Genomic DNA, 19,096 nt, shown 5'->3' with positions numbered 1-19,096 from the left:
ATTCTGCAGTTTAATATCTGGGATGTTTGTCCTGATTTGGAATGAATACTAAATCTACGTTTGTTCAGATCTCTCAGAACAATCTGTTCCAGAAAGTATGGTTGGTGGTGGGGGAGGGAGGTAATATAGTCACTGTCTCTGATGTAAAACTGGAGATACATGAGCTGTTCTCATGCCTCAAATTATATGTTGTCATTTGCAGCAAATGGACTGATGAAAGCATCAGTACCAAACTGTTTGTAATGCTTTCTGATAACTGTTTTTGTAAAATTGGATCAGAACTGCATCCACTTCACTGTGACTTTGTGTAATAATGACTGTTCTTTAGTCATTGCCGCCCACAAGAATTCACCTTAAACTCAAATATCACTAAGAGTCAGTGCTGTCTCAGTATTAAAGTTTACTTTGTGTAATATAAGTGTTTTTCTTAAGTAGTTCCTGCTGTCTTGAACATAGTTATTGATCGAATGGATGTGAAGAAATGGATAAACCTTTCCTGGTAAATATGGATATCCAGCTACACCAATGAACACCCCCACAAATACCCATTTAAAAGTCAATACTGAGACTTTGAAAAGCGAACTGAATGGTGGATCTGACTGAGAAACCTTTGTGTTCTGCTTTTACCCAACTCCTTTGTGTCCTTACAGTTTTAAATATTACAGTTAGATCCTCTCTTGTAGAAAAATAAATGAATTGATGTCATTGCTGTAATTTGCAGCACGTAGAATAAGCGAGTTCGGTATCTCGATAAACGCAAGGAATCATGGGATTTGTCACAGGCCATTCGGGATTTTAAAAAGCGAATGCAGCGCTGTATAAACTGTGTACAAAATTGTTAACTATTCTACCAAGGAATTAATCTAGAATTCTGTCAACTCAATAGCTTCCTTTCTTCTGCTGTTCACACACTACTTTCACAGTGCCAGTTCTTGTTCAGTTCATTAATCTGCAATTATGAGATATTCAAAAATGTAAAGAATTTATTATTTTCATTTAATCCTTAATGTGTTTGCTACTGGAATAAGAAAATATTACTTGTTTGAAAATTTTTCTTATCTTTATTCATAATTTATGTGTAAAAATATATTTAATCTGAGGCAGGCAGCGACTATCAGTGTGATGCTTGATGCTTTACCTACAGGCAGTGTGAATGTACCGTTAAGGAAAAGATTAATATTTGAGAAAACCGAGTACAGGGTTGGCCCTGTGAAGGAGCCGCAATCCGATATAGGACATTTAACTGCGAAATGCCTGCCGTTTAGTATTGGATAGATTGAGTGGAGGGTCTGTGCTGTTCCAAGTTTGCGGTGGTTGTGGTGTGTTTTCCCCAGCTATCTCACCCAGTGCACGTTGACCAGCACACTTTGCCAGCCCTTGTTAGCAGAGGCTCTTTGTGCAGGTGTTACCCGAAGCCCAATGGTTTTGTGGAGGTTCTGCATTAGGATCGGGCACGCAGCGAGCTAGCGAGAGGGCTGGCAGATCAGATCAGTCCAGGTTGCCGAGTGGCTGAAGGATGGATTTTAATGGGTCATTATTAAACTGTTCCATCTGTGCGGGATCGCCAGCTCTCTCTCTCTCTCTCCCAGATCCCACACCCCAACTGTCGACAAAGTCTGATTGAGAAAATGCTCCCACTCGTATTACTGGTTGGCTCCACATTTGCCCACTCGCTGAGGCGGGCGGCATCTCCTTCAAAGAGAGCGAGAATAGGTCCCCTCAACTAGGGAGCTGCAACCCACTCCTGAGTGAAGCCTCTAGTTTGGCTCTGGTTCAAATGGCTGCAAATTCTCATAATTATCACCGCCCAGTCACCCGGACCCAGCTCCCAACTGTGTGCCCTGACAGACTGGAACCAACCCCAGAGGTTAATGCAACAGCATCTTTATTTAAACCAACCCACCTCAAGTTTAACCAGCCTGTTGGAATCCAATCTGAACTTTCCAACCTACCCCCCACACAGCACATTCTCCTCGTTTCCTTCAATCCTGGAAGGTTGTTTAGATAGGAATGTAAGGGCTGTCTCAAATTAGTTGACCACACAACTTGTAATTCGTGTAAATCAATATCGAATATGAATGGCTGTGACTCAGGCTAATGCAAGAGAATTTGATAATTAACGGGTTCGTTCCAGGCATTCTTGCGTTTTCAAGGCTGGTGCTGTATTCAGTCAATAATTTAAATCGATGAAATTGTGTGTTTGTGCAGCCTGCAGTACGCAGTGGCCTACTGCTGACATATTTGACGGATAAATTTATTTATAAATCTCATTGAAATGAATGAGCAGGTCCATACACACACAGTAGTTCAGCTGGCAAGAATGTTTATCCCGAATGACCCATGACCTGGGCATGCGCAGTTGTAATACCGAACTCGCTTATTTCCTTTCCTCTCCTGCTTGCTTTATGGAACATATCTTAATGTTGGGATTGTGCATCACTGCCAACTGCACTGTAGCTCTGTTTTTCTCTGAGTTAACTGTACTGCCGCTCTGTCGGAAGAAGGGTCTCGACCCGAACATCACCCATTCCTTTTCTCTAGAGATGCTGCCTGTCCCACTGAGTTTTTGCGTCTATCTTCTGTAAAACTATTCTAGTAAACTATTTAACATTGTTTTGCTCTTGGTGATCCCAATATTCAGTCTCGGGACACAGGAGGTGAGATTTGACCCACTGAGTCTATGCCCACATTCAGAGCCTACCCATCAGTTTTCTTCTCAAACTTGTTTCCCCATCAGTACCTTCTCTCACGTGACCATCAACTTCCCCTTGATTTTCCTGACACTCACCTACACCAGCAGCAATTAACCTATCAACCAACATACCTTTGCGATCTGGGATGAAACTTGAACACACGGGAGAGACACGTGGTTATAGAGAGAACGTGCAAATCCCGTCTCACAAACCCCGCCTATGTCACGACTGAACCTGGATCACTGGATCTGTACTACCTGCTGCACTGCTTGGCTGGCCTAACTCTGTTTCTACTGTCAATGTACAAGTTATGTGAACTGTTCTAAACAGAGTTCAGAGTGCATGAATATATCTATCCCTTGATGATAGGCTGCAACCTGTAACATTTGTTCACCTTTAGTTGTCTCCAGTGACAGTAGTTTTCCGATGTTTCATGTCTGACACTGAACCATCACTTGGGTTCCATAATCCTGGTCCGGAATGGATCATAAGAGTAGAACTCTTACATTTTTAGTTGTTGCCTTACCACAGCATAACTATTCCAGTTATGGAAATTTAGTTTATTATTGTCCTGTGTGCCGAGGTGCAGTGAAAAGCTTTTGTTGAGTGCTAACCAGTCAGCAGAAAGACAATCCATGATTACAATCGAGCCATCCACAGTGCACAGATGCATAATAAAGGGAATTTGTACGTTCAACTCTGAAACAAAATTTCTCCTCTCCTGAAACTTGCTTTGCTCCTTAATTTAATACTTTTACCTTCATGCATTCACTCAGATATCTACATGCCTCTCCATGATCTATTCATTAATGCTGTAAGCTTTGATTTGTCAAATATATTAAATCCAGGAACCAGAAATACAAAGAAAGAGTTTAATATCATCTATAATCAGTACTGTACCTGACCTGAAACTAGTAAGGCACTGATCAGTCATTGTGCAGCACTGCAATGCAGTACTGGTGGGATCAGATCTGACACTGCATAATACTAAGGTAGAGTACTGGTGAATGTAAAGGGGTCTTGATGTAATGCTGGGGTACTCGTCAGTAAAGCAACATGCATTCATGCAACACCTTCAGCATCCCAAAGCAATCAGGATAGGGATTAATTAAAAAACAGATCAGAGAGAGTAATTTAAAGGCGAACCTAGTGGAAAGAAGGCACTGGAGATGTAATAAGGCATTTTTAAAATAGTGTAAATATGTGATTTGAAATTTATCTTGAGGCCAAGGGGATGCCATGGTTACAAACAATCTGATTCAGCCTCAAGACAGTTGCCAACGATAGTGATTAAACTACGACGACAGATCGTAGCAGATACAGGTCTTTTACTAGAATGCTAAAGAATGTTACTAGTGAGTATGAATCTATTATGGGGTACAATATTACTGAGACTGGTTTATTCTTCTTATACTGGGGTACAGTGCTACTAGTGGGTGCAGATCTATTTCTCTATACAAGGTAGACACAAAATGCTGGAGTAACTCAGCGGGTGAGGCAGCATCTTTGGAGAGGAATGGGCGACGTTTCGGGTCGAGACCCTTCAGACTGTCGGGGAGGGGGTGGGACAAAGATAGAGTGTAGTCGGAGAGTAAGACTAGTGGGAGAACTGGGAAGGGGATGGAGAGAGAGCAAGGGCGATCTGAAATTTCTTTATACGTTTTATTTCTTTATACAACCATATTAATCTAATACATCTTACTTAAGATAATAACCAAAGAACTACTCGAAGATCTTTTTCAGAATTTGTTTTTTAACATTAATAAGACTGATGTTGGCAATATATTTTGTAATATCAACATACATTTTGCTCAACGAATAATGGATTAAAATGTGGAAATAAACCTGATTAGTAAACGCATGTGCGACAATTGATGACTTCCCACTGGCAGATATTAGTGTCAATATTAAAATGGTAACAATTTGTAATATTAAACAAGTTCTAAGTCATAAACTGCAGATGTAGGAAATTTGAAATAAAAACTGAACATTCTGCAAACATCCAGTACTTCAGGCAGCATCTGGTAAAAGACAAACCTGTTAAAATAGCAGGCCAAAACTCCTTCAAAGGAACTGAAAAAAAAGAGAAAACAAGTTGGTTGTAATTTGCAGTTGAATGCGGGGCAGGGATGCATTGGACAGAGGAAATATATTTTGGTAGGATGTTGCCAGGGTTGCTGGGGGTGATACATTGTTTACAAAGCTGTCTGATGTTAGATTAATGAGGGCAGTGAAATGCAGGTCAGAACTATTGAAGAGAACTAAAACCAAAAGAATGTTAGAAATGATCAGCATATCAGGCAGCGTCTGTGGAGGGATAAAAAACAAGTTCATGGCGCAAATGGATAAACTTTCAGCACCAATGGCCAGTTCTGACACGGAGAGAGAGAAAGCAAATTATCTGAAATTGTTAAATTTGACATTTGAGCCAGGAAGGCTGCAACATGCCATATTGAAAGTGACGAGCTGTTCTCAAGATTAACTTGCACCTATTGGAATGGTGCAGGAGTCCAGAGAGTGTCAGTAGGATGCAGAATTAAAGTGATAGGGGATTGGAAGCTCGGGTCATACCAGTGGACTAAACAAGTGTTCTGCTCAAAACTTTCTCCAGTGTGAAGGAGACCACAACATGAGATGATAGTGATCCTTTGCCTCTCTACTCCATCAGTCTGAAGAAGGATACTGACGTGAAATGGCTTCTGTCCATTTCCCTCCACAGATACTGACAGGCCCGCTTAGTTCTTCCAATAGCCTGTTTTTGCATTAAATTAGGCGAAGAATGAGGAGGAATTTCCTTAGTCAGAGGGTGGTGAATCTGCGGAATTCATTGCCACAGAAGGTTGTGGAGTCCAAGTCAATGGATATTTTTAAGGTGGAGATTGATAGGTTGTTGATTAATACGGGTATCAGGGGTTATGGGGAGAAGGCAGGAGAATGGGGTTGAGAGGGAAAGATAGATCAGCCATGATTGAATAGGCTCGCTGGCCCGAATGGCCCAATTCGGCTCCTTGAACATATGAAGAATGATGGGGTCATGGTCATGGTATGAGGAGATCACTGAGAGAAGACATTTGTGTTCCGTGCGATTGAAGTTTAATGTTTAGAGATATAGGCCCTTTGAACTATCGAGTCCACACCGACCAGTAATCACCAATATACAGGTTCTGTGCTACATACTAGAGACAATTTACCCAGAGCATCCAGTGAAAACCCATGCGGTCACAGGAAGAACATACCACCTCTGTACAGAGAGACAGCACTTATAGTCAGGATCGAACTGGGGGCCTCTGGTGCTGTAAGGCAGCAACTCTACTGCTGTGTCACTAAATTACAAAAGCACCCGCCTTGCCAATTTATTCGGTTCCTTTTGGTTTCTGTTCTCGGCAGCAGTACTGACTTCCAATTCACATGCTTCACGTTCCTTTACTTTCCATCCCAGCCCATAGTGACGTATCAATCAGACAGCATTGTTAATGGTGCATCACCATGGCAACCCAGGCCTTGCCCTGTTCCTTTGTCCTATCCTTCCACCCACACAGTCTGCCTGCAATTGAAAACTAATCTGCTTTCACACTCTCCCAGTTCTGATGAAGGTGCTTTTAGTGTGACCCATTTGGTCTGATTCATTTTCCACAGATGCTGACTGACCTGCTGAGTATTTCCAGCATATTCATGTTTATATTAACTACACCTTTGCTGGGATGGATTAGGCCTTGTATCTAATAAATGTTTTAGTCTCCAGGTAATGTTTTGCAGAAGAACATTGGGAGTTGATGAAAGTTAGTGTTTACTCCTGAAGTTCTCACAGAAGTTATTTAAAACTTTCTTGCTCATCTGTCAATTAATCTCTCTTTTGCACTGTCCCTCCGTGGGGCACTCTCCTTCCCTTCTGCGCTCACCCACTGTGTCGCTTGCCCCATCCTTCCCGCATCCTCCCTCTTTCCTGTCTTCCTCACTCCCTATCCACTCCTCACTCTCTCTCTGGTCCTCCCAACTTGTGTTATCGCCCCAACCTTCTTCCACCCCCATTCCAAACTGTCTGGCTGTCTCGCATACTCTTTCCACCCCCCCCCCCCCCCCCCCCCCCCCGTACTCTCCAGCCTCCAATATCGTATTGCCTGCCCATCCTAGTACGAATTCCTGCTCCTTGTGCAGTTTAACCTGCACCTTACTTGTTTCATTCGAGTAGCTTGTGTTTGAAGTTCCAGTGGGAACTAGCCTGACACTTTCAAAACTTTTCTTGGGGTCTTGGCTCTTTCTTCCAGAGTGTTCTCTGACGAATTTCAGTCTTCAGCCACCATCCTGTCTCTTGTTGACAAAAGTTTGTTCTCGCTTCAGGTCCAGGTCCCATGCCAGCTTTTTGGCACTGTTACAATAGCACACAGTTTTCGGCAGCTTTACTTTGGCTTCTGCCTCGTGCTCTCTGTGCAACAGCTTGTTTCCAAGGTTACGTGGCCTGTGCCAGTCGCAGCTCCCCTGTTGGTAATCATTCGGCAACGAGAAAAACTGTGGTACTTAAAGTCGGGAAGCTGCAGAGTCCTGGAGCTGTGCGGAGGTGTAGGAATAGCAGCACCGTGAAACCAAGGTTAGAAATTGCGAAGGGGGTATGAACAAGGCACTGGCTGGCTAAGACACCATAATTTCACTTCAATAAGTCACCATGATTGTTTCCAGTCTTGGGTGTGGTGACTTGTGGAGCAGCTGAGCAAGAGACAGTGTAAGGTGGTGCCAAAGGCAAATTGACATCCTTCACATCTGACCCTCAGTGCTGCACGCCTCAACACTACCATGTCTAGCATGCAGTGGTGGTCCACTCTGCTCCACGCTCAAGAGCCAACATTTCCCTCACCAGGAACATTCACCCACCCCACCCCAAGGTATAGCATCTATTCTTTGCTGGGATCCCTGATGTATGTGATTATATAACCTGGACTGAAATGTAATCTGGGTAAGTGTGAGGTGTTGCACTTGAGAGGTCAAATGTAAGGGAAATATAGACAGCTAAAGTCAAGTATTGATGTACAGAGTGATCTTGATATCTAAGCCTATAGCACCTTGACAGGTGCAACACAAGTAGATAGAGTGGTAAAGAAGGCATGTGGTCTGATGCCTTCACTGGTCGGGGCATTGAGTATAAGAGTCAGGAAGTCATTTAGCTTTATAAAACTGCTTAAGTCACCTTCAGAATATACTGTGCAGTTTTGAACACCTCATTACAGCAAGGATGTTGGAGCTTTGGAGAGGGTGCAGAGGAGGTTTACGGGATTGCTGTCTGGATTGGAAGGTATTCGTTATTAAGAGAGGTTGTCAAAATTAGATTGTTTTCTCTGGATCGTCAGAGGCATGGATGCGGTAGACTGTCAGAACCTTGTCCCCAAGGTGGAAAAGTTAAAGACTAGAGGGCATAGCTTTGAGATGAGCGGGGGAAAGTTTAAAGGGGATGTGTGAGACAAGTTTGTCTACACAGAAAGTGGTAGGTGTATGGAACGGGCCGCGGAGGTGGTGGTGGAAGCAGACACGATAGTGGCTTTTAAGATGAATTTAGATTGGCACATGAATATTCAGGGAATGGAGGGATATGGTTCATGTGCTGGCAGAAGGGATTAGTTCAACTTGGTATCATGTTTGTCATCGACGTCATGGACTGAAGCACTGCTCCTGCACTGTACTCTTCCATGTCCTATGCTTTCTACGCCCAGTACTCCCCCCTCTAACAAGACAGTGACTCCCAGTATTGCATGCAATGTCAGTCCTCAGTACCAGTTTCCCCAGGCGAGCGTCCCAAGCACTCATTCCCACTCCTGATTCCGTTTGGATTTGGTCAGAACCACTGCACCCTCTGCAGTCATGGTGTCAGCTGAGGGAGAGTGATTGAATCGGAAACTAAGCCTCTGTGAGCAGACGTTGGCTACAGTCCATTCCCCTTCTTTGGAACGTGAAACTAAATGCTAGGATGAAGATTTGAATCAGCTGCTGTGTGTGCGCACAGGCCTGGGTTTAATGTACGATCCATGCTGTGCTAAATGCTGTAATAATGTGGCCATCCAGTGACCCCTGCTGGCTTGTGTGACCATAGTCTGGGGCAGGGTGAAGCCTACACTGTACAATACCATAAAAAGCAGCAAATGTTTCGGCTCGTGTTCAGCTGGGTTAAATAGCAGTGGAACCTGGACCATTAGTGCTCCTCTGGGAGGGGGGCAGTGAGCTCCCATAGGACAGAGTGAACAAGTTTGAGATAAAAGTGTAGTAAAAATAGCTTTGGACAATATTCTATTGGGCAGTGTCGTTAATTGTAAGGAAATATCTTTCTTATCTTGTTTTAAAAGGAGCAAGCTCCAGTTTCATGTTCCCATTGGCTGCAGCTCACTGCAGGGCTCCACTTACTTGAAGCTGAATATCATTCCATCGAACCAGGGCAGTACCAGGATTCAGTTTCACTTGTGATAGCGTGTGCCTTCACTGACCCACTTCAGGCTGTCAAGTTGAAGCTACTCGGGTGGCTCCAGCAACGCAGGTTAATTCCTATAACTTTTGAAACCCTCGTTCCTGCACTCCTCCCTAGCTTTTACCGCACTTCCCTACCCTCCTCAGCCCTGCTACTCTCAAAGCAATCTATACACTTCCTATACCGTGCTTTGTGCCAACACATGATTGCTGGAATTTCCCTGCATAAATCTCCTATTCTCACTCTTTTTCTGTCGGTGTTCTGCTTCATACCTACTTACTGCCCAAGCTTTTAGTTACTTGTCCACAATCTCGTGGTGTGGTGTCAATTTTGTTTGCTTGCACTCTTTATTAATTTAAGAATGCTGTATCAATGGAAATTGTTGTAGAGTTGATAAAAGTCTTGAGGTGTTGTTTCCACTGGAGTGTCGTGAATTTAGCAGCCAATCTGTGTACAGAAAGAGCCACAATAGCGATGAAGTTTTCTTGTAGCAATACAGAAGGAGGCTCTTTAGTTTACTGGATCCATGCCAGTTCCCATGGGAGTAATCCCAATCTCCCTCCCTATTTCCTAGTATTCCCGCATTGTATTCTCCCTTGCACGTCCATAGCTTCCCGAGCACTAACACTATCCTACACACTCTGAACGATTTATAGTTTTTACCAAAGCCAATTAACCTACAAAACTGTACATCTTTGGATTGTGGAAGGAAACGGAGCATCCGGAGAAATCCACGCAGTCACGGGGAGAACGTACAAACTCCGTGCAGACAGCACCTATAGTCAGGATCGAACCGGGGTCTCTGGCACTGTTAGGCAGCAGCTCTACCGCTGCGCCACTGTGCCATCCCTAAATCAACCAAAGTCGGCAATTACTTAACTTTAGGATATGGCAGGAAACCTATGTGTTCTCAAGGGAAATGTAAACTCCACACTGAAGGTCAGGATTGAATCTGGAGCTGGAGCAATGAAACAGCAGCAGTACCCCCTACCCAGTGATTAGAACATTTTAATATGGCCGTGGATATTTGAAAGGGTAGATGCAGACCATTTTTTAAATTTGCAATCAAAGGACACATGCATTCTTTTCTTGCTTAAATCCTGGCTCTTACATGGATAGAGATTTTATTTGGATTTGCTGAATATATTCATGGTCGGGATTGGCACCCATTTAAATAAAAAGGATATGAGGAGAGATTGGGAGAGTAGTATTGGGGCCCAGACTAGATGAGCCATGATGCCATTCAGTAGTATAGAGGGGACAACAAGCCTCTTTATTTCTTGCATCTCATCCTTGTTGACCAAAAATTGATCTGAACCTTCGAATTTGATATAAGTTGGTAATGTTCACAGACATCCTTTCCTGAAGGGTATTTGTAAATTGGACTTTATAATCTATTTAAAAACTAAAGTTGGTTTCCATTTTAACTAATTGCTCAATTTACAACCGATCCTCATAGCACTTCTGCATATGACATTAAAATCAACTCGATTTGAATTTAAAATCTCCTCCGGCCATGGTTGAATTAGAATTTATATCTCTGACAATTGTCTTTTCATTTGGAATGGCGAGATATGATCTTGGCATCATGTTCAGCACAGATATTGTGGGCCAAAGGGCCTGCTCTTGTGCTGTGCTGTTCTTTGTACTGTTTCCCAGTAATTTAAAGGCACGACGGGAGCAATGTAGTTATTAATAGTTCAATGTAGTGACATTGCCTGCGTCAGCAGTTTGGGGGTGAGTTTTGTGTCTGCCATGTCACTCTGGAAGTGGTGTCGTTTGTAGGCCTAAATCAGTCGGGACAGCAGTTTTCATTTCTGAAGACCATTAGTGATCTGAACACAAAATACTGGAGGAATTTGGTGGGTCAGGCAGCATCTGGGTATGGAGAGGTGAATTATCGGGTTGGCCCCTTCTTCAGATTGATTCAGAAGGGTCCTGACCGGAAAGGTCACCTACCCCTTTTCTCTATAGATGCCGCCTGCCTGCAGAGTTACTCTAGTGTTTTGCGACTCTCTTTGCAATAATTACAGCCTGTCTAGTTTCACTCGCATTCCGTGTATAAATGTTAAAATCCCATTCCTTGCTACAGCCAGCAGGAGTTCACCACGCACATTCTTCCGCCCTGTCCTGTTCATCCACACGCTTCCACCCACCCACGAGCCAGTGGATAGTGGTCAGAGTAAAAGCCTGGCTGAAATCTTCCACTTTGCAAACCAGGATTTACCAAGGCCAGTCACACCAGCCCTGCGAAGAAGATGTCAATCACTGTCTTGCGTAAGAAGGAACTGCAGATGCTGGTTTAAACCGAAGATAGACACAAAAAGCTGGAGTAACTCAGCAAGGCAGGCTTCTTCAGGGTCTCAACCCGAAACGTCACCCATTCTTTTTCTCCGGAGATGCTGCCTGTCCGCTGAGTTACTCCAGCTTTTTGTGTCAATCTTCGGTTTAAACCATCACTGCCTTGGTGGTTTGCTAGCTGCACCCACACAGGGAGATATTAATAAAGGGCAGCAAGCTGTAGCAGGTCGGGCAGTGTGTACAGCGAAACTGGGTTATCACTTCAGCTCAGTGACAGTTCCAATGAAAGAGCATCCACCTTAGACGTTAATTATTCTCGGTCCTCATGGAGTATTTCTAATTTTTTGCGGGTTTAATGTCAAAGTTCCAATGTCGTACTTTTTCTTTTATATTGTCTACCATATATTATATGGGAATGGTAGATGTTGAGAAAAACGGTTTCTCAGTCTCCATTCTTAAACTGTGTGTTTGCGTATACTGTATTTGTGGGTGTAAGTGTCTGGTTTTTTTCTCTATGTGTGTCAATAGCTTATTCTTGTATCCGTATTTCGCTCTGCATGTTTATAAGGTCATTTTGTTGTAGCAAACAAGCCCAGACCTGCCTGTAAACATGACTCCCTCTCTCTGTAAACCGAAGATCTATGATCTTTGCTGTAAACGCTCGCTCGCTGCTGTGTTGTCCTGCAGTGTAGTCTGGGATATTTGTAATCAAAGCAGTTGCCATAGTGACCACAGGAAGCTGTTTAGCTATGTTGGAAGTAATGAACATGCTGCCTGATATCGAGAGAAGAATGAGAAATGGAAGTAGGTTTTTTTGACTTATTCAGTTTTCCTCATCCCAATCTTTGTTCTCTCTGTACATACTGCAAAGTCTCTGATCTGTGCTGTAATTTACAAAGTTCTGTATTAACTTCAGAGGGACTGATTCCTGCATATTTATTTCTGTGTTTATCAGTGCCAGCACAGATTCGCAGGGTATGTTCATCTTGAGCTAGACTCTGAGTAAAGCTCCCTCTGGACTGTCCCATAGGACATCCGTGTGCCAGACACAATAACAACAACAGGATAACATTAGATCCTCTATACTGTTCCAAGAAACATTCTCAGGATGGGCACACACCATGCTAGATGCAGACTAAAGCACCCTCCGCACTGGCCTAGCTAAGGGGCACAGCACCTGAATGGTGCTCACCAGTGCAGAAACAGCAGTTCTACTTGCCCCATTCACCACAGTATCTTGCAGCTGAGAGTAACAGGTTATGCCACTCTCACTCTCTTCCGCTGCCTCCCCCACGCACACTTGACTCGGAGCTAACATGAGAGACATTTCTCTGCACAACTTGGTGGACGGTGAACTTGAATCTCGGAAAGAACAGGACAATGCTTCATGCTCTCTGCCTGACATTTGGAAATGGAAGATACAGTACTTTTAGAAGGCTTTTCAAAGCACATATTGAAGCTGTGATTCCTGGATCCAACTGCTTTGTTTGAGTTCTTACTCTTCTGCACGCAGTATTTTGGAGGTTTATGCATGTTCTCTCCTCATCTGTGGTCTCATCAAGTCCAGCTGACATTGATTTTATAGCAGGAAGGCCATGGATGGTCAGGATAAATTCTGAGGAGCATTGTGTAATTAGAAGGCTAAAGGGATGCAGTTGGGGCCTTTACAGTGTTTATAGGATTTGTTACAGTGGTTTAACAAAAAGTGTTTCCTCTGGTAAATATTTAGATGTGGGAATCCGAAACATACAACATAGGTGCAGGAGTTGGCCATTCGGCCCTTCGAGCCATTCAATATGATCATTGCCGATCATCCAAAATCAGTACCCCGTTCCTTCTTTTTCCCCATATCTATTGATTCTGTTAGCCCTTAGAGCTAAATCTAACACTCTTGATAATATCCAGTGAATTGGCCTCCAATGCCTTCTGTGGCAGAGAATAAACAGTGTTATGATGATGGGTCTGATGACTGTACTATTGAGAATGAGTTAAGCTGTCTATATCCATCATCTACTGGAACTTGCTGCTGGTATTAGGCATTTATAAGTTGGTAATACTGTATATTCGCCTCAAAGCAACAACGCTGAAGGTTTGAATCCCTGAACATAAATATCCAGTCTGACACGCCAGTCCATATCAGGGAATGTTATATTGACAGCAGTACCAACAAATAAAATGGCCCTACGGCATGGAAACAGGCTCTTTGGCGCACCTTGTCCATGCTGACCAAGATCTGAGCTTGACCCATATCGCACTAATCCTTTCCATAAATATTAAACCAAGACTTACTGTTCCTTCTCAGACAAACATGAAGTTTTGCAGCACAGCCTAAAATAAATGCTGGGAATTATCTCAGGTCTATTGTGCATTGTGCCCTTACTTATCAACATCATACACAAAGTTGTATTGTTGTTTTCATGTTCCTATCTGTGGATGGCATATTTATTCAGCCAGTAACCATGTTTCCCGCATTACAATTGTGTGATAATTGTGTACATCATTGCACATAAAATGTTTGAGTGGAGTCATATAAATTTACAGTGTTTTGAAGGCTGAAGAGTCATTTTGAATACTGTAATCCAAAACAGTGGGGCACATTTTCCCTGAGTGGACAATGGTTCATTTTAAATTGACAAACCTAGCTGCAGAATAACCAAGTGGGGATTAAGATGTTTCCTGTGCTTCGGTGGGAATCTCTCCCAGCAACTTTGGAGTAAAGGAATAGGTGACATTTAGGGTCGAGAACCTTCTCCAGAGATGTTGCCTGAGTTACTGCAGCATTTTGTGTGTTGATGAATAGTGCTCGGCTTTCACCAGCACCGAGGGGGTTAACCGACAGCTACTGGATAAGGCGAGAGGTGCAGCTGATGGTCCCCGCCCCGTCGGGGAACGGGTTCCTCGGGAGTTGGAGCAGAGTTGAGCTGGAATTAGCGCTTCTTCTCCACGCTGGCTGTAAGCCTGGGGCCACCACTGCTCCGGGCCGGTGTCCCGTCAGTCCAGGGGTACCCCGGACATCTCCGGCTGCCTCCGGACAGTGATGGGACACTCGGGATGGGACTGGGGACGGTCCAGTAGCAATTCAACAGCGCTTGCAGCGCTGGAGACCCGAGTTAGATCCTGGCTACAGATGAAACGCAGGTCTATTCACATGCAGCAGCTCAGCTGCCGAGAATGTTTATCTCGAGTGACCTATGACCTGAGCATTCTTAGTTGAAATACTGAACTCGCTGATGATCGTAATTCTGGTTTCTGCATGTTTCCATCTGGCCATTAGATGGAGCTCTAGCCTCACTTTTTTATTAAGAAACGCTCGCAGGGTTGTACATCACGGAAAACGGCCCTTCAGCGCCCCATACCTATACTGATCTTACTGTCGATCTATAACCGTCCCATTTTCCTGTATTAGAACTGCATCCTTCTATGTCTTGTCTACATACAACATAGCAGTTGTATGTCACCCCACCACCACCTCTGGCTGCACAATCCAGGTATCAGTTGCTCTCCGTGTTGTAAATAAGAAGCCTTTGCTCCAGTGAAAACAGGCTCAGCTTATCCAGTCTCTCTCCATTACTAAAGTCCTCCAGCCCGGCAATATCCTGGAGAATCTCATCTGCACTGTTCTTGCATCCATCCATTCTATAAGTTTTGTGCCAAGCTCTAACCAAATGTTTAACATATTGCGAGCAGCAAGGGCCCAGTATCTATCCTTGTGGCACACCACTAGTTGTGGACTTCTAATCAGAAAAGCATCCTTCTCCCACATTCTGCCTCCTCTCACTTTTAGATCCAATTACTCAGCTCGCCTTGGATCCCATGTGTCTTGGCCTTCTATAGCAGCTTATTATATGGGCTTTGTAAAATAGTTCAAATATTAAAACGTAAAATGAAATGTGGAGATATAGTGTATATATTTTTCATTCTAACCATCCAGTAAATGCATTTCCTCTTTTCCACTTCCATCAGTCGAATGTGAAAGATCAGGATGCATAATGGGCCAAAATATAAAAGTGCAGATGGGGTTGAAGAGTTGTGGGAGTTTATGATGCTTGGAGGGTTGAACTGCGGAGAGATTTGAACCCAAGGACTGTCATTTTAATATTGAGTTGCTGTTAACCTGGGAGCCATTGCAGCTAATTAATCACAGGGGTAATTGGTGAAGAACATTTGATATGAATTAGGATACTGGCAGCAGAGATTTGGAGGAGCTCAGGTTTAAGAGGGTGGGTGGTGACAGAGCAGCATGGGAACATGGGGACAGCTCAGCCTGGGAACGTGGAGAATGGTTTTGGCAATAGATGACTGTGGCAGTTTTCACAGTAGGTGAAATTGCACAGGAGTTTTTGTGATGGAGAATGGCAACTTATCTGAGGATGAAGAGGCATTCTAACTGCATCTAATGTGGTTTAGTTCAGTTGATGCCAAGAGAGGGTTGACTAGTAGACGAAACAGAATGTTCCAACTTCATGTGTCATTTAAAACGCATCCAAAGGTTTTCAGACCATCTTTGAGTGGAGGTAATTGGATAGAGGGATAAAGCAAATAGACCAACAGGGTGGTCTTGTTGCTGTGGTCCTCTACCTGAGTTTATGTTTTTAGTTTAGAGATACAGCGCGGAAACAGGCTCTTCAGCCCACCGAATCCGCACCAACCAGCGATCCCTGCACATCAACACTATCCGACGCACACTAGGGACAATTTACAATTATACTAAGCCAACTAATCTACAAACCTGTATGTCTTTGGAGTGTGGGAGGAAACCGGAGATCCTGGAGAGATGTGAGCATCAATAGCTAGCCAGCATTGTGTGTCCACCATTCTGTGCAACCTCTTGGGCTCCTGTATGTTGGAATTTCTGTACCAGGCCATGATGCAACAGTCGATACAGTGGTGCAATGATAGAGTTGCTGCCTTACAGCACCAGAGACCTGGGTTCGATCCTGACCATGGGTGTTATCTGTACTGAGTTTGTACGTTCTCCCTGTGAACCGCACAGGTTTGCTCTGGGTGCTCTGGTTTCCTCCCACATTCTAAAGAAGTACAGGTTTGTAGATTAATAGGCTTCTACAAATTGTCCCGAGTGTGTAGGATAGTAGAATTAGTGTATGGGTGATTGTTGGACTCGGTGGGCCGAATGATCTGTTTCCATGCTGTACCTCCAATCTAAACAGTCAGGATACTTTCTACATTTTATAAGACTCTTTAGTCACCTGCGGAACCTCTTTATAATTCTAAGTAGAGGCACTGATGTGCTCTTTGTGATTACAGCTATGTGCTCATTGCAGGACAGGCCATCCACGTTAACGCACAAGATTTTGCCACCCCTCTCCACTGCAATCCTACCCATGAAAACTGTTGCATGGTCTCCTAGCTTCCCCTTTCTGAAGGCAACAATTAGCTCCTTGGCCTTGTTGATATTGAGCGAGAGGTTGTTGTTGCCGCAACCAGGCGTTCTATCTCTCTCCTGCAAGCCGACGCATCACCCTCTGTAATTTGGCCAACAGCAGTGGTGTCATCGGCGAATTTGTAGATGGAATTGGAGCTACATTTAGCCACGTAGTCATGGGTGTAAAGAGAGTAGAGCAGGGGGCTAAGCATTCGGCCTTGGGATCCAATTATATTGATGGTCAGTGAGGAGGAGATACTGACACAGGTTGAAGATTGCCGGCCAGTTTTCCTCCTTGAATGAAATTAGTCAGGGTTTTACCAACAATCTGTCAGTTTCCTGCTCGCTGTTGGAATGTTCAATTATTAAATTATTTAAGTTAGATTCCCGATTGGCTGCGATAAGGTTTGAACTTGTGCTGCAGAGAGCGAGGAGTCAGAGTGGTCCCTTTGAGTGAAGGTCTCATCACCGATGGGCTTTGGAGTGGCTAAGGTCATCCATGGTAATGTGGGAGACTTCCCCAAACAAGGTGGGTGTTGGCCAGAAAGTGGCGTTACAACAAGCACTCTGAATATTATTGGTCCCTGCACGAGAGAGGCTGGGTGGGAGTGGGGGGAATTGGGGGCAAATGCTTTAATGGTCTGACGTGTGTTTCTTTTACCGGCAGTAAATGCGAGGTGTGGCCTTCTGTGTGAGGTTGAGGTTGACATGTCACGGGTCTCATCGTCCACCACCAAGCGGATCGGGAACTACTCGAGCAGCAGCTTCACCAGCCCCCACTATGGCTCCTCGTACCACAGCTACAGCCCCAACCTGGGCACCAGTTACGTGGACAAGGACAAACTGCTCTACAAGCCGATGTACACCAGCTACGTCCCCCGCGCCAACTCGGGCAGGGTGGCCAACAAGTATTCCCTGGAGGTCGACCGTGGCCGACAGCTCCCTCGGCCCGAGGTGCTGAGTAGACGCAGTGAAAGCTTGAGCCGGGCTCCCTTCAAGGCCTTCCCCGCTGGACTAAGCGGAGGGTACTCCAGCACCTACGGTTACAGCACGGGGAGCAGCCCTTCCACTTACACATCGCCCGCGTTGTCCCTGAGTCGAAGGAAATCCATCAGTCAGACGGAACTAAACCGGGACCTGCTGAACCTCCACATGGTGGATACGTACCAGCTGAACACTGTGAAGAGCCCCTCGCTCAGTCGACGTGACGCAGACCCCCACCAGGTATCCCGCAGGAGTGAGGTTGGAGATGCCTACTGCACCAAGGGCTCTGGTGCTTATGGCCTGCCACGCAGTGTGACCCAAGAGACCATAACCGCTTCGTTCAAAAGCACGGACCGCTTCAGCCCAGCCTGGGAGAGGAGTGGGAGCAGCAGCAGCTGTGGGTCGCCCGTCCGAGACACACCAGTAAGTGTGGGGTTGGCATAAAAATCAAACTGCTGAGTGGATGCAATCATAGGCAGCTTTTATTTATATTTTCACCTTTTCATGTATATGCCCATTCCTCTTCTGAATCTCTTCCCACAGCCCTTTCAGTCTGTTTAAAAATCCTCTGTAGGGAGTTGACTCATTCAGAAGTAGGGAAGTTTAAAACATTTGCAATGTATACATTTGTTCAGATTACAGCTGCACTGTTAATGGTTGGTATGTCTGGGAGTAGTGGTGCTTGCATGGGTATGGATTAGTCCGTATACATCAGGTGGGTGGAGGGGCACCCACCGAAAATGTTGCAGATGCTTGGCAAGGTGGTGACCTTTCCCAGTCTGAAGCATGAACCCTGTTTCCAGACTTTGGCCCCTTCCGATGTTTTCTGTTTCCTGGAGTATTTTTGTTTTAAATCAACTACGGTACGGTTGCTAGTTTTCTCGCATCCTAGCCAGATTATTGTAGTTCAAAATCTATTCCAATTTTTTGGACACAATGGTCTTGGTGGATGTTTAAATAAATAGCGAGTGGATGTTGCACTCTGAATATTACCTGTTGGCTGAGGCATTAAACCGAGAGCCGCTCTGCCCTCTGGTGGTGTAACACAATATTGAAGAAAGACACACAACTTGTTTCCCAGTGACCTGACAATGTTTATTCAGCATCAGAAAGGCAGATTATCTAATCAATGTCATTATATTTTGTGGGAGCCTGCAGGGAATAAATTGGCTGCCGTACTTTCCAGAATTGCAGCTGTGACTACATTTCAAAAATATTCTGAGATGTTATGAAAGGTGTTATATAAGTCTTTAATTCCACAGTAAGGTACAGTTTAAAGACTGGTTATCA

General features: G+C 44.4%; 1 protein-coding gene across 5 annotated transcripts in view; it reads left to right on the top strand.

Moving 5' to 3' along the window:
* Positions 1 to 19,096, top strand: part of usp2 (ubiquitin specific peptidase 2) — a 115,373-nt gene that overhangs the window by 25,514 nt on the left and 70,763 nt on the right. For 3 of the 5 annotated variants that reach the window (XM_033049978.1, XM_033049976.1, XM_033049977.1), the window contains exon 2: positions 17,490 to 18,229. In XM_033049978.1, coding sequence (XP_032905869.1) covers positions 17,531 to 18,229 — 699 coding nt within the window. In that variant the 5' untranslated portion in view covers positions 17,490 to 17,530. Of the gene's footprint in view, positions 1 to 460; positions 500 to 14,818; positions 14,826 to 17,489; positions 18,230 to 19,096 lie in introns of those variants that run through there. The other 2 variants (XM_033049979.1, XM_033049980.1) reach the window with 2 other exon arrangements.

This window comes from Amblyraja radiata, chromosome 33 (genome assembly GCF_010909765.2).
Source record: "Amblyraja radiata isolate CabotCenter1 chromosome 33, sAmbRad1.1.pri, whole genome shotgun sequence".
Taxonomy (NCBI): domain Eukaryota; kingdom Metazoa; phylum Chordata; class Chondrichthyes; order Rajiformes; family Rajidae; genus Amblyraja; species Amblyraja radiata.
The sequence above is the reverse complement of the archived record's forward strand: the minus strand, read 5'-3'. Positions and strand labels throughout refer to the sequence as shown.